We start from the raw sequence: 14,674 nt of genomic DNA, 5'->3' as shown, positions 1-14,674 counted from the left end.
CGGATATTCGGTGACAGGAGCCACTATGGGCAAAACCTTATCATAATGCGGGGAAGGACATGGAGCCGACGAGATAGACCATCGATCCGATGGCTCAATGTCGGGAATAGTGACATTTTGCCGATGGCCATACTGCCGACTGCGATAATCTCGCCCGCTATCGGCAATGATCGGCGAAGAGTGTTACACAGCGCGAGGGGCGACTGAGAGGAGATTATGATAAAAAGCCACTGTCTTGGATGGTTTCCCGGTCGATAGCTCAATTTTACTTCCCTTATCTGGTCTTTGAAAGGAGACTGTGTTGTTCGTTAACTTATCAACGTCAACATGACTCAAATTGATACTGTACCTGGCGCAGACATCAAGCCATGGCTTCGTCACCCTCCCAAGAAGCACCTCTTCATTCACGCCAACATCATCGATGTCTCAACAGGCAATATCCTCGAAGATGCATCACTGTCCACAAAAAACGGCAAAATTGAGACCGTCTACCCCTCAACACCTGACCAGTATCCCGATGGCTACAACGTCGTAGACTGCAAGGGGCGATACCTATGCCCAGGTCTATTCGACGCTCACGTTCATCTTTGCGCGACACCAGGCTTCACAGACCTATCCCGTGTCTTTGGCAACCCCAATGACATTTCACTCTTGCGACAGCCATATGTCGCCTCACAAATGCTTTACCGCGGCTTCACATCTGTTCGCGATTGCGGCGGCGCTCAGCTTCCATTGAAGGAGGCGATTGAAGAGGGCGTTTTCCCCGGACCTCGTCTGTTTATTTCGGGACATGCGCTTTCGCAAACAGGGGGCCACGGTGACCTTAGAAGCTCTTACGAGAAGCATGAATGCTGCGGCGGCCACGCTATTGGGTCTTTGGGCCGTATCTGCAATGGCGTGCCAGAGTGCATGGCCGCTGTTCGCGATGAGGTTCGCTGTGGAGCTGACTTTATCAAGATTATGGGATCTGGTGGCGTTGCATCACCGACCGACAAGCTGGAACAGCTGCAATTTACCACGTCGGAGATTCAAGCGATGGTGGAGTGTGCCAATAATGCTGGCACTTTCGTTACAGCGCATGCATACACCACTAAGGCTATAAGACATTGTATCGACAACGGAGTCAAGGGTATTGAGCATGGCAACTTTGTCGATGCCCCGACAGCTCGCCTCATGGCTGAGAAAGGCGTCTATCTTACCCCAACACTCATCACGTATGCGCAAATGGCCACCGACAAGTGGAAGAACTTCCTGCCCCCCGAGTCACAAGTCAAGAACGCGCAAGTCTTGAAATCTGGCCTCGAGGCTCTCCGCATTGCTTCAGAAGCTGGTGTGACGATGTGTTACGGTAGCGATCTCCTTGGTCCGCTTGGCTCTGCTCAGACCCAAGAGTTCTCTCTGCGCTCTCAAGCACTAAAGCCTCTTGAAATATTGCAAAGTGCGACAGTAAACCCTGCCAGGATGATGGGTTGTGAGACTACTCTGGGTCAGCTGAAGGAGGGCTTCCAGGCGGATGTTCTGATCATGGATAAGAACCCATTGGAGAATATTGAGATCTTTGACCACCCGGAAAAATACATCTTGGCGGTTATGAAGGACGGTTTAGTGTATCGCAGCCAGTTGGAGTCTCTGGATGTCGATGGTGGGATCCCGATCCGGTTTAATTCGGTACTGTAGAATTTGATGAATGCTGGGAACAAAAACATGGACAATAAATAGCACATTGAATATCAAGCCTGGGAAAGCAAAAGTACAAGTCTTTCTTTCTGCACTAAGAACTCAATTTTAACATTGCATTTGCCATAATCAGTTCATAGCCGCAGTTCCTTTCGACTAAATTTTCCGCTTTTCAAAATTGAGCGCCCAGTCACACAGCCGGGCCGCACAAGTTTCATGGGCCCATGTCGGGAGGATAGCCTGCAAAGTCCAGCACATCGAAGCCTGTGAGCCCCATCAAAAACGGCTGGTCTTCGCTATACATCGCCGACAGGCGGTATGTCTCAAACAGATCAAGCTGCTCTCCGCCCTGAGGCTGCGGTACCTGTAGACGTGGCATGAGTGGCTCGAGAACCGGATCAGTCCGTGAGCTCCATTCCATATCCTCAGCCCCCGCAGACCAGAACTCGGCATCAGCGCCTGGAGGTACCTGTGTATTTTGGTCGGCGCCTAGTGTGCTGTGACCAATTATTTCACTGTTGATAGCACTCTGTGATTGTTCTTGGTTTGACAGCCACTCCGCCCATTCGTTATAGGCAGACGATTGTAGCCCCTCGTCAGTCGTGCTGGTAGGAGGCTGCCTAGACCGACTAAGCTTGCTACAGGCCTCGTTCGAGATCGACCGAAGGGCTTCAACAAACCGAACTCCAACTTGAGCATTTGGGTTCCCTGTCGCCATTCTACGCAAGAACTCTAGGCCAAATCTGACACGCCTTTCGTAACCGGGGTCCCTATCAAGGATACCTGCTATGAGAGTGACGATGGTCGCAATACTGCAGCCTTGGAAGTCGGTGAATGAGAATCGGGTGGTATAGCCAGTCTGGTTCAAGTCCTCAAAGAGCTGAAGCAGTTTCTTAGAAGCCTTGGCGCATGACTTTGATAGCTTTTCGGCCTTGTCGTCAATGATGCATGGCTCTGAGTCATCTCCGAGATGTTGCCGAAGAGTCATTCTCACAACGGTAATGAGAGACATCTTACCCATAACAATCCAGGCATAGTAATAGTTAAGCCAGATGTGAAAGACGGCGCGATAGCGTGAGTCTTGAGGTGGAATCGTCTCCAGATCAAAGGTTTCAGGCAACGAGTCTTTCCACTCTCTCAGCTGGTTCTCCAGGCTCGCCGTGTCTGCCTGTCGTGGAGCGTTTGTTACTGTTGATCTGCAAATGTCAGCTCGTGTAGTAGAATTGTAAGCTGCGACGTACTCCAAGTCAGCCACTTTGTCCAAAATGGTTATGAGACGCGCAAAGGTAATTTGAAGAAGAACGTTCTTGAACTTCTGTGAATCATCGAACTCTGGCAGAACGGTCGGTAATGAGACGGTAATGATCTCAGGTGCCACTGATCGTGGCCTATTGAGCTTTATTGTCAAGCACCTGCTTGGCATCAGTATGTATGGAGCCAACACTAGGAGTGGCATGAACTTACCTTTCAAGTGAGTATATTGACCACCAGAGCCGCCGACGAACTTCTCTTTCTCGCGCGTCCATGGCTTGATCATCCGAGTCCTGATGTAGGTCAAACGCCAGAGCCTTCCTCAAAGCCATTCCTAGGTAGACATAGGACGATCCAACTGCATTTTGCGGCATGAGATAGACACCGAGTATCAGGCACACTTGGATAGATCTGAGGCCTGGAAGCTCTATTACATCTGGTACAAGGACTTTGGCCTGCTCGAAGAACAAACGCCCAGGATCATGTTCATCAATTCGCGAATGGCTTGGTCGCTCCAAAGGGGTCCAGTGGCTGCCAAGTGCGAAGATGGTCAATGCGAGACAGATAAAGCTGGGATCGAACCTCAACGGGCACGTTTGGTTGGTGTAAAACTGCTCGATCTCGTAAATCAGTTGTGCCTGGTCGAAATAGAAGAAGACATCAGTGCCGCGTCTGATACAGACGTGAACAAGGAACTCAGCAATAGACCGAGGGGGAAATGAGTCGACAATCTTCTTCAGGCGGCCTTGTTCTGCAAGCGATGGGTTGTTTGGTCGCGTAATATTCTGGATAAAGTCAGTTTCAGATGACTTTTAGGTGCGGAAACAATATTTACAGCCTGTAGATTGACCATATCCTGTTCCTCTGGGCCTGATATCGGGTCCAAAGAAAAGGCTTCGCGTAGTCTTGTCAGGAATCGGGGCCATAGTATGCTTTCAGTCTGGTCTGCATCTTTCAGATCAGTTCCTACATGAATATGTGATCGTTCTTACGGCTTTCTATGGAGATGTTCTCCTGTGGTGTTGCTCCTGTTTGAGACGAGGCAGCTATGGCAGTAATGGTGCCATCCCCAGCGGGTATTGGGCTTTGACTTTGTGGTGGAGACAGCCTATCTCTATATTTCATCAGGTTTGCTTGGTTCTCAATTATGCAATGGTCACATACCGGTCAAAGCGACAACTGAACTGGCCAGCTTCACATCTTTGACAAATGCCTGGACTCGACTCAATGCACTTGCTTTTCCGAGCCTTGCATCGATCGCACCTGATAACGGTAATATCGTCAGCTCTAGGTCAATTACATTGCTCTTTGAGGACTCACGCTCGGGGCGCACGTTTCCGGTTCTCTTCGGCAACGCGTCTTCGGCGACGACGTCGAGCGGCGGGTGTTGGATCCATGGTTCTGATGCAAGATTATGGAGATTTACGTTGCGGGTAGTGGAACCTCGGCTGCTTGTCCTTGTGCTACGTGCGCTAGGTTCGTCGGTAATTTGTCCTTGTCCTCGGCTGGCGTCTTATCGCGTATCTGATAACGCTCTCCAAGCTTCGGGTCTTAGTTGATTATCTCCTTTGCCGTGTGTAGCCCCGGTCATTCTGTTAGTGGCATAGCAGAGCTCAAAGCTGCCTACCCCGTACCGTCAATAAATTTAATGTTTTCTTGCCTCTTTCTGCATCAATGTCTCCCGCCATCCGTTAGCATGGATTCAATAAGAAAATCTCATTTCTAAAAGCCTGAGCTCATGTTTGTGTGTTTTGCATCTTCTACCGAGGAAATTTCAACTTCTTCACTACCGAATCTAAGATGAAAAACATTTCTAATTCAGTCACCCCACCTCATCTACAATCATCCATCCCAAACCAGCATCACACAGATCCGCCATTGACTCGGTTATTGAGGCACAGCATCTGCTGTATCCTTTCATTCCCGTGCACCCCGCTGCAGAGCGTCTTTTGAGCGAGTCATGACAGTGTCTTCATGAGTAACCTAGGTCAAAGCGCTGCAGCGATGCCCAACGTCTGCAGCCAACATTTTGCCGATCTTCCCCAAGAAAAGGTCCCCTGCCGCGGGGGAGCAACAACAGGAGGGCGGCAGAGGGGTAGCCCTGTCGAGACCCCTACGGATTTCCCAGGTGAGCCAAAGGCCGAAGAACAACAACCGTAACTTGGCGACACAATTTCTATTTTTGCTGACACCGCTCAGTGCCAGACAGCTATCACCGAGTCATTCGGAAATCTGTGGTAGCATTGATCTACATATTGCATAAAACTGCCCAACTCAAAATTACACGACACGTATCAGATGCGTCCATTTAGTCAGCGTGCTGTTGAGCATATAAATCAGGCTCCTAGCCCTCACTCGACTGACTAGCATGGCAAATTAGTCACTGCAACACTCTCGCCCAGAACTGTTTTATTTGTCTTGATACCTCCCTCACTATGGCGCCAGCCCAGACCCAAGACACACCAGAGAATACTCAAAAGAGTTCTGATCTCTTGGAGCGTTCCAAGGGTGAATCAGTACTCACAGATAAAGACCGAAAGGCCCTCGTCTTCACAGACAAGCACAGTTCTCCAGATGTCTACGTCAACGCCAGCAAAGACACTCTGTGGCATCCATGGACAGGAACGCTAGAGCTCAAGCCTCTTCGGTTTGAAACGAGATCTGGTAGTTTCGTCATTGGACTGAGAACGCCTGTCGATTGCTGGCTCGGAAAGCACAGGCATCGAGGTACAGTCACAGCTGTTACACTTTCTGGAAATTGGAGATACAAGGAGTGAGTCTATGACCTCAAACTGTGATGTATTAACTGACTTTGTAGGTACGACTGGGTAGCTGGACCTGGGGACTATGTTGTTGAAAACCCAGGCACTATTCATACGCTGTTTATGGGTGCTGGCGCCGAGGTGGTGTTTACTATTACCGGAAGCCTCGAGTTCTTTAATGATGATGATAGCTTGAGGGAGACAATGGATATCTTTAGTTTCGCGGAGCTTTATTATGACCATTGCAAAGAGAAAGGTGTCGAGCCAAACGAGAAACTATGGTACTGAACATCAACCTGGACTTTTGGGTCAATTGGACGTTGTCAATTTTCAGTTCATATCGCTAGCCATTTCGATAACCGTCCTTGTTACTGATTCGAGGAATATACTTCTGGTTTAACAAAACAATCGCCCAGCTTTACTGACTTCAAGGCTCAAATATTAAGTCTTTCAGAAGTGCAATCTATAATAATCGTCCTCCCCGAAACTTTTACCTCGGCGTTTAGACACTCTGGAGAGAGCCTGAAGAACTTCTTGTGCCCGATCATTATCCATGACTGATCTGCTAGAGCCGGGCAGGCTGATCATTCACGTGCCATTCGAGAACGATGAGGAGGTTCGACCACTTGAATAACAATGTCATCCAAAATAACGTTTCCACGTCTCGGTTCAAGGAAGAAACCTCGATTGGTTTGAATATAGCTCGCATTTGCAATACGTGTGTAGTTATGACGTCCCAAATGCCAGCAATGCCAGGTGTGATCCGTACGGAATGTGACAAGGGTCTTGCAATCCTCTGAATAAAAGCAGCATTTGACCATAGTCTCAATATCGAAGGAACGGGTGTAGTACCCCGGCTGCACGTTACACATCGTAATAGACGTTTAACTGGCAACAACAACAATAAAGTAATCAAGCAAGAACTCGATGAAGTCACTGTCGCCTACCAACAGGCATTCGAATTTACTTCGGCGAAGTGACCAAATCTCATGGCCATCCACCGTATGCAATACCACTGTTCTCCCATTTGGCGATATTTCAACTTCGAGAATTGACTTTTCCCGGCTTCTCGCCCTTTTCAGGCTTTTGGTTTGAGTCTGAGGGTCCCATATTCGGACGGTATTGTCATCCGAAGAAGCTGTAAGAATCATTGCGAAGTCGTGGGAAAGCTCAATTGACCAATCCCCACTTGGAGATGAGAGGTCAAAGGCCTGCTCACAACTTCCACTCTGGATATCATGTATCAAAACGGTTCCTGTGCTGAGGACGTTAATAAGGTTTGCCACGTCTTCTGAAAACACAACCGACTTAAGTTTCCCAACATACGACCCTGTTTTGATTTGGTGCATGAAAGCTCCATTCCGAGCATCCCAGATACCTATGCGGCCCCAGATGTAATTATTCATATCCGAAGGAGATGGATGGAAGTCATTTGGTTCAGAGTGCTCCTCATCTAGAAGTGCCCTTGCTGCTGCCTGGTCGATGGCAAGGGCCGCAATCCAACCAATAGTATAGAGAGATGGGCTATCAAGCCTCGTCTTTTCGCGATCCATGCCTCTGCTGACTGAAGGTCATATCAAATAAGACCCCATATACTGTTATCCTCGGGCTAGAGCATCACAAGACTAAATGCATGGCAGGATTGGTGAACAGGCAGGTAAGCAGAGGTCAGGATGCGGGGTTGCGGCTGAGCGCCTTTGGCCATCCTATTTGATATAGGACAGTCGGAATAATGTCCGTTCCGGGACTGTGCACTTTCGTGCGGCTGAAGATTGGTCGGATGGGTCGCCAAATCAGGCTGAGCTGATGTATAGCCTGTCGAAGGGGAGGCTACAAAGCTACTCTTTGGTGAAACATATCTTGCGCTTCAAGACAAAGTAAGCTGGGAGAAAAGACGTCTACATAGTATCAGTTACGCGTAAAAACTTTTTTCGCATTATTCACGGGATACCCGGGCAAGTTAGTCACAAAGTATCACGCGTTAAAGGGTTGTAGAAAGTCTTCCAGATACAAATTAAACATACAAGATCAATAATGACGCCGAAGCTCATGGTTTCTTAGTGAAATGTATTGAACGAAACAAAAGATCATCTGAAGTAAATAAAACCACCCAGTGGTATCACTAAATATCGCGGAATAAGGAAGCGAGGCTTTGCCATAAATGACTCCTTCGAGTTTTGCAACCTTAAATACCCATAATCGCAAATAATATGCAGTTCCTCGATCCGACAAAACATATAGGTACTATAACCATGGTTTGAGACCAAGTAATACACTTTGAGCACTCTGTCTCTAAAGAGGCTTTACTGTTAGCCTGGTTATCCTCTTAAACCTAGATGGAACCACTGTCAGATCTTTGTCAGGTAGTATTGGGGTTTTGAGCTCCCTACCTGGTTTTGATAGATGGAGGCCGCCATAGATTTCGACTACACACAAGCCTCTCCGGACAAGAGTGTGAAGGGCGGCACACCTTGTTGGCTCGTTCATCGCTCTTGTCAAGCTGGTAGCTATCCGGCTTTCACCAGAGTTGGGGCTATTCTCTTCTTCTGGACTGCGCCAGGGGCCAGCTGCTGAGTGGGCAGACCACTCTGCGTGGTGTCGGAAGACTTAGGGCGAAAGTCGTACTGGAAAGTGAACTCGACGGGCTTTTCTTCAGGCTCTTGGGCCTGGGCACCACGAAAGACGATAGGAATCACCATGGGATACATGGACTGATTCGCGGAGCTCGTGTTGCAAATAACAAGCTTCTTCAGCTTGTTGTGGCGGTACACTGTGGCTGGTGGTTTTGGCACAGTGACTTGGTCGTCGTCGCCGCGAGCTACCTTGGGGCGTTTGCCGTCCCTGAGGAGGACGATCTTGATGGAGCGACCGGTAGAGGCAGGAGTCTGAGTTTGGGGCTCAGACTCCTCGGCCTTGCGCTTCTGGGAAGGTGTGGCAGTCATCGCGAGTAGGTGATGGGGGTGAATGCACAAGGTATGTTGTACAGAGTTGGATTGTACAAGGACCTGTTGTACAGTGAGATAATACACAATTGTAGGACAAAAGATCGTATGTCAGGATAAGCTGAAATGAATCTGTGATGTATTTGAAAGGTTCAGATTTCTGGGATAGAACCATGGGAGAAGCTGATTATATAGACGAAGCAAACTTTTCTTAAGCGATAAAATTTCAAAATTACGTTCAAATCATCAGAGGATCTAAAGCCAATATCTCGTAGAGAGGTATACAGATAGTCAAGAAACTTTTACATCTGCCTAAAAGAAATTTTATATCGAGGGAGTATAAATTCTGCGCTGGTTTTTGATGAACAATTAGTGGTTGAACCCACATTTAGGTTCAGCAAAATGAAAGGTTAAGCAGAACGTTATCACATTCACTAATCGCTTTTGATTGATTTCATGAAGAACTACTACTGGCCCTTTGAACATGGAGAAAATGAAACAACGTCGTGTTCAGTGTGGTCGTATAATCACCAGGGACTGGAGCATTCTCTGCTAGTTAATCCTGAATTGAGTATCAAAACAGACTTTGTACTACGAACACATTCGCAAACGCCACATCAAAGTCAGATTTTAGCAATCAATGTTGCCATTTGGCCGTCAGAATGCGTTAGGCCTCCCATTAAGGATGTAGTACAGGATGAATGGTCATGGGGGCCAGCCTGTCAGCGCTGTTTCCATATGACATTAGATCTACGTAGTGACTCAAATTATTGCTAACTGTTGTTGTTGGCGGCCGCCTTGAGCATAGAATAGTGTAGGGTACGAACTGGCCCGTCAAAGATTAGTCACAGAAGGAAGGTCTGTGAAGTCATAAAATTGCTCAACGTGAACTGCGATCCACGCTGGCAATCCTCAAGTTTCCAGAAGGTCTCTTACTCAGTTATTTATTGTCCTATCCCTACGGTAACACCTAATTTGGTTCTCGTACCTCATCCCTCTTTCGTCTCCAGATGATTCCGGAGCAAATCGACGATCCCACTTTTTGTGTTCTTCTCCGCTAGTTGCAGAGGCGTCTTGCCCTTCTTGTTCCTCACATCAACAGTCGCTCCCTTTTCAATGAGTATCCTCACGACACCCATGTGTCCATTAAGACATGCTCGTGATAAGGGCGTGTCTCCGTTATGGTTCTTAGCATCTATATCGACCCCTTTCTCTAGCAGTAGTTTGACAATACCCTCCCTCCCTTTCCTGGCAGCAACAGCTAGCGGCGTACTCCCATAGCGCGTTTGTGTCTGAATATTGGCTCCTGCATCGATCAGCATCTTTGCAATACCCACGTGACCATTGAGACAGGCTTGCAGCAAAGGCGTGTCTCCGTTATCGTCCTTCGCATCTATATCGGCCTCTTTCTCCAGCAGCACCTTGACAACCCCGTCATTTTCTTTTCTAGCTGCAATGGAGAGCGGAGTACTCCCATCGGAAGATCTTGCTTCTATATCAGCCCCCTTGCCGAGAAGTAACGACGTTATCGGTACGTGCCCTGCCGAAGCTGCCAGCAACAGGGGGGTGTATTTATTCTTGTCCTGAGCTTCCAACATCGCGCCGCAATCGAGTAAGGACTTTGCGGCTGAGACTTGTCCGTATTCTGCCGCATACATAAGCGCCGTGTATTCGTTGTCCGGGTTTCTCGCTTCGAGGTCTGCACACTTGTCTATGAGAAGTTGCAAGATTGCGTTTTTTCCGTTGGCGGCAGCCCAGAGCAGTGGAATGAAACCGCCCATGCTTTGTCGGCTATTGACCAGACTTGTCTGAAGGGTTCTTGTGCCGGCAGAAGCCGGTGCATCTGTGCCTTGAGATGCTTTTTGCTGGTCTAATTGTCTTTGTATCATAGTTTCGGCCCAACTTATTGAACCCTTGGCCCCACCGACTCTCTCAATATTTCGGCTATTCTTTTCAATTCGATTTTTGAGCTCAGTCAGCCTGTTTTTCGCTCTTTGCATCCTCCTATCATATCTATTCATATTTTTCTCCTTCTTTTTCATTTCGCTTTCAATCCTTTTTCTCTCAACTGCGAGTTGTCTCTCCTTTTCCGCTACCTTGTCCAGTTCGGCTTTTAGTGACTCTAGTTTACTGGCAGTCGCGGCCTGTTCTTCCATCTCTTCGTCGATAGTTTCTTCTATGTTATCCCTTTCGCAGAGGATTGAAATCAGCATGTCTACCTGGCTCGCTTTGTAGATACGGTGGGACGTATCTGCATCAGGCAACGGACTCAAGTTAGTCCTAGCTAGTCTCAGCAGGAAAATCGATCCTTGCGAGATGTCTTCTCTCTGCACAGAGACCTCGACAACATCATTTCCAATGCGCATAACTTGATCGCGCAAGTGCTCTGACTGCATAAAATGCAGACCTCGGGCAATACTAGGCAGATCTAACTCTTCAGGTGCTGCTATTGCAAAGCAGCTCGCGGAGGAATACTGTGCCTGGAGGTTGAAGTCCAATACAACGACAATGTCGCGGCTCTTCTTTGCTGTGCTAGTAAAACGAGCGAGGTATCTTCGTGTAACGGTTTGATTTGAATCTTTCAAATCCATGACCAAAGCACGGCCCCGGTCCCAGTTGAGTGCTGGGCAAACTTCCACGAGGTGTAGTTTAAGCTTTTGGTGACCATCCATATGAAGCCAGACAGGTTTCCCTGTCGTTTCTGCTGGTCGAGCCTGGCGATCCACACGGATGCGAACTTCATGGACATCGTAGCAATCACTGCGTACCCCGGACAGAAGAATAGGGCCATATCCAATCGGTCGGATGTACTCCCTGACTGTCGAAATTGAAGGCGTTATGCAACGCAGCGGAATAGCTATGTAGCCTCCTGTCGTGCTTTCGAGGCCACAGTTGAGAAGACCATATGCTACTCCATTTTCTGTACTCTGTAACTTGAGTGACGTGCGGATATATCCCCCAGAAACAGCGAAATTCGTGATACAACTAGGGTCGAGCGTCTTCGGAACGATACGACCACACTTGGCAAAATCCATTGGGGACTTGGCAAACATTCCGGCGGACGTATTGTAATCGCTAGGACCAGTCTGAGATTCGATCTCCATACCTTGGACCTTTACTCCCCATGCTAGAATTGAATCGTCGGTTGTCTGTTCCATGATCTTGAGCTGCAGCCTTTCAAAGGCTTTGTGTCCTTCCCCATAGATCATCGGCATAGTAACACCGAAGATCCCTAGGAGACAGTAGGCGATATCTTCATCCCTCTTTGTCGTCCTCTTTGACGCCCAGGACATACGTTGCGCAACACTGGCCTGGTGAAAGTCAACCCAGCCGAGCAGAAATCTGCGGGGTATCCCTGTGATATCTTCAATTTCACTCGCCAATTCTTCCTTCGTGCCAATAAGACTCCAAGTCTCATCAAAGAAGTGTATTTCTCCAGGAGCAAGGAGTTCTTGTAGTGTCCACCCTCTTGTGAACCACGAGCTCGCGGAGAAGCTGGAAGTCGTTTCCCAGATATCTTGTTCATAAGGAACATCGGCCATGTAGGTATAACATATGGCGGCTCTTCGATACCACTGGAACATGGAATTGATAGCCTCATCTAGCTCTTTGGAACTCTCCTTGTCGATGCAACAAGTATCAATCCAGGCATATTTGAGGTTGTCTTTCTTGGCTTGTCGACAGCAGCCTTGTACTTTTTTCATTCCAACCTTGTTCATAGTGCCTCTATCCATATCCTTGAAGGATACCTCCTCATCATCATTTCCCCATCGGTGCGACAGGATAGCATACGGTGGGACATGGCCGCCGATGAAGGTTTCAAGCTTTAGGTTCTCAACGTTTATGAGCCGCATCTTAATTAGATTTCAAGCGTCGAAGCCCGAGATCTCATTTACCAAGAGATCTGTAGTGAGGCTCGGTCGTGTGATATCGAGCGGGGTAAACAGGAGCTGATGGTCAGCTTGAAGAGGCTGCAGTAGGTTCGAGGTGCAGCGGATACATAAAAATGCCCGCGCAAAGTTTAGCGGTTCGGAGAAAGAAGGCCTCTAGGAATGTAGAACTAGGAGAAACGACTGAGGAGAGAAGGGTTTGAAAATTGGTCACGGTGTTCCAAAGAGCTGATACAATAATTTTAACCCAACTTTGTGGCTGTGAGGACGCGAAGTGCAGCCAGCTGCATGAGAATTGGCCAATGATTGCCACGACCAATACACCAATATTGGCAAGGCAGAATTTTGTCTAGTATGGCCAACAATGAGACCATAAACTTCACAATTATTTCACAAGACAGATCAAATACATCAATTTACATTTTTACTTGTCACATCCTTGTCCAAAACTATCGCGCATATTACAATATTCCATTGCCAGCATGGCGCTTCCAAAAGATCATAACGCTGCATGAACCACGATCGATACATGATGGCCTTCAATCCGTGGAAAACAAGTGAGCGGCTGTTCGTGGGTCTTCTGCCTCCCAGCAAGGTGATACCGCAGGATCCGTTGCGGGCAAAGGTGCCCCATGCCTAGGTGCGACCATCGGTGTTTTTTGTTGATGAGTTGGAGGATGGCGACCCCCGAGCTTTCTCGAGTCTTGTTTCATTCTGTTCCTTGAGGAGGGCGAGTTGTTTCTGATAGTCCTCCGCGGCTGCTTTACCGGTGAGAGGGTGGTCAGGCATAATGTCGGGTGTCTCTTCCGGGTCAACAGCGTGTTTGGTCTTGTTCATGTTGGCGTTTCTGACTGAAGTAGATCTTGAGATGATAATTATGAAATATTGCGTCGTAATCTGTGTAATCAAAGAATCATAAAGATTGCTCTCTTTCTATGGGCCGTCAGCGTCCTATTTATTGTAGAAACCCAGTACTCGCTTGGTTGGCATAATCTTAGTAGGACCCACAAAGCATCCGGCGCTGACACGTCGTGATTGGTCTGCTCTACGCAAGGACAAATAAGATTAAGCTTAAAGGTGGCATCTGTGACACGCCGCATCAAGAATACAGCTGCGTCTTGACCAGCATGATTGAAAATCCCACTCAATACCACTAAAAGACAATAAACCCTGTGCCCAATGAGGGCATCTGAAGATAATATGTTAGCGTAGTCAATGATATTATGCATCTGTGCACAGCCAAGGTGACATGGCATTGGGAATAAGCCAACCCAGGGAAATATAAGACTCAACACAAGGAAAGTGGTACAAGACTCTCATTCTCAGGGCATGCCAGTATATTAAAGTCTATTACGCACCATAGAATATGTCATTTCTCCAGGTCTTCTCGATGGAAAGCACTCTACGAACACCAACGTATCCCGAATTGAACTTTGGCATTTAGGTACCGGGATCCAAATCCTATAGCTAACATCTGCAAATAGCAATCGCCGATACTAATAGCATTCCACTTAGCAATAACAGGTAAATACTTTACCATCACTTGCGTAATCTATAACAAGGCTTCAGGCATCAGTTTAAGCCTAATTTACCAAAGATAAAGCATTGACTTCAGCCTCTTCACCTTGACAGCATCTCGCAAGTCAGTTCTCTAGACACATTTTTACAATGCAGACCAAGAGTTTCCTCGCCGCCCTTCTAGCCGCTTTATCCGTAGCTCGGGCCTTCAAGTTCACTGGCCCCAACCCCTCCGAGCCCATCGATGTCAGCAAAGAGGTTACCATCACATGGGAGGGCGACATTCCTGACAACCTCTCACGCAAATTCGACTTCACTTGGTACTGTGAACCTGATCATTTGAATAAGCTCAGCTCTGATATCAGCCACCTTGTCGACGAAATTTATCTGTCCGATCACAAGTACAAGTTCAGATTTCACAACTCCAAGCCGATGCTTGAACCATTCGCCAACAAAATCGCTGCCAAGAAAGTGTTTTCTTTCCAGGCTGTGTTCACGCATGAGAAGTAGGATGGTCTTGGGCTTCAATACTGGAGTCAGAATTACACCATTGTTGGACTGGACAATAGAGGGGATGAGAATCCAGAGATCGATCTTTAAAGGATTGAGGCTGGCTGTGAGACAGTTTCAAATC

The 14,674-nt window shown here is 47.8% G+C and overlaps 8 protein-coding genes across 8 annotated transcripts; 3 read left to right on the top strand and 5 right to left on the bottom strand.

The window, feature by feature from the left end:
• Positions 1-327: 327 nt before the first annotated feature.
• FVEG_13915 (hypothetical protein) lies at positions 328-1,802 on the top strand (the record flags this gene model as incomplete). The annotated part of the gene is made up of 1 exon (XM_018903257.1): positions 328-1,802. One exon carries the CDS (start codon positions 328-330, stop codon positions 1,675-1,677), a length of 1,350 nt encoding a protein of 449 aa, XP_018762333.1. The 3' UTR covers positions 1,678-1,802.
• On the bottom strand, positions 1,736-4,325 carry FVEG_13916 (hypothetical protein; the record flags this gene model as incomplete). Its single annotated transcript, XM_018903258.1, has 7 exons — positions 1,736-2,873; positions 2,919-3,092; positions 3,142-3,713; positions 3,764-3,873; positions 3,921-4,042; positions 4,093-4,191; positions 4,249-4,325. 7 exons carry the CDS (start codon positions 4,323-4,325, stop codon positions 1,892-1,894), a joined length of 2,136 nt encoding a protein of 711 aa, XP_018762334.1. The 3' UTR covers positions 1,736-1,891.
• A 913-nt stretch (positions 4,326-5,238) lies between these two features.
• On the top strand, positions 5,239-6,095 carry FVEG_13917 (hypothetical protein). Its single transcript, XM_018903259.1, has 2 exons — positions 5,239-5,701; positions 5,747-6,095. Exons 1-2 carry the CDS (start codon positions 5,364-5,366, stop codon positions 5,976-5,978), a joined length of 570 nt encoding a protein of 189 aa, XP_018762335.1. The 5' UTR covers positions 5,239-5,363; the 3' UTR covers positions 5,979-6,095.
• A 285-nt stretch (positions 6,096-6,380) lies between these two features.
• FVEG_17661 (hypothetical protein) lies at positions 6,381-7,243 on the bottom strand (the record flags this gene model as incomplete). The annotated part of the gene is made up of 1 exon (XM_018906894.1): positions 6,381-7,243. The coding sequence occupies one exon, from the start codon at positions 7,241-7,243 to the stop codon at positions 6,575-6,577; it is 669 nt and encodes a 222-aa protein (XP_018762336.1). The 3' UTR covers positions 6,381-6,574.
• Positions 7,244-8,197: 954 nt separating this feature from the next.
• On the bottom strand, positions 8,198-8,632 carry FVEG_13918 (hypothetical protein; the record flags this gene model as incomplete). The annotated part of the gene is made up of 1 exon (XM_018903260.1): positions 8,198-8,632. One exon carries the CDS (start codon positions 8,630-8,632, stop codon positions 8,198-8,200), a length of 435 nt encoding a protein of 144 aa, XP_018762337.1.
• A 989-nt stretch (positions 8,633-9,621) lies between these two features.
• FVEG_13919 (hypothetical protein) lies at positions 9,622-12,486 on the bottom strand (the record flags this gene model as incomplete). The annotated part of the gene is made up of 1 exon (XM_018903261.1): positions 9,622-12,486. One exon carries the CDS (start codon positions 12,484-12,486, stop codon positions 9,622-9,624), a length of 2,865 nt encoding a protein of 954 aa, XP_018762338.1.
• A 568-nt stretch (positions 12,487-13,054) lies between these two features.
• FVEG_17662 (hypothetical protein) lies at positions 13,055-13,359 on the bottom strand (the record flags this gene model as incomplete). Its single annotated transcript, XM_018906895.1, has 1 exon — positions 13,055-13,359. The coding sequence occupies one exon, from the start codon at positions 13,357-13,359 to the stop codon at positions 13,159-13,161; it is 201 nt and encodes a 66-aa protein (XP_018762339.1). The 3' UTR covers positions 13,055-13,158.
• Positions 13,360-14,190: 831 nt separating this feature from the next.
• Positions 14,191-14,550, top strand: FVEG_13920 (hypothetical protein; the record flags this gene model as incomplete). The annotated part of the gene is made up of 1 exon (XM_018903262.1): positions 14,191-14,550. One exon carries the CDS (start codon positions 14,191-14,193, stop codon positions 14,548-14,550), a length of 360 nt encoding a protein of 119 aa, XP_018762340.1.
• Between the last annotated feature and the right edge of the window lie 124 nt (positions 14,551-14,674).

The sequence above is a fragment of the Fusarium verticillioides genome, chromosome 8 (genome assembly GCF_000149555.1).
Source record: "Fusarium verticillioides 7600 chromosome 8, whole genome shotgun sequence".
Taxonomy (NCBI): Eukaryota; Fungi; Ascomycota; class Sordariomycetes; order Hypocreales; family Nectriaceae; genus Fusarium; species Fusarium verticillioides.
The sequence above is the reverse complement of the archived record's forward strand: the minus strand, read 5'-3'. Positions and strand labels throughout refer to the sequence as shown.

Excerpts from the sequence above, each read along its gene's own strand:
- FVEG_13917 (XM_018903259.1), top strand. The coding sequence starts at position 5,364 with ATGGCGCCAGCCCAGACCCAAGACACACCAGAGAATACTCAAAAGAGT. Across the intron at positions 5,702-5,746 it reads GGAAATTGGAGATACAAGGA|GTACGACTGGGTAGCTGGAC; the intron begins GTGAGTCTATGA and ends CTGACTTTGTAG.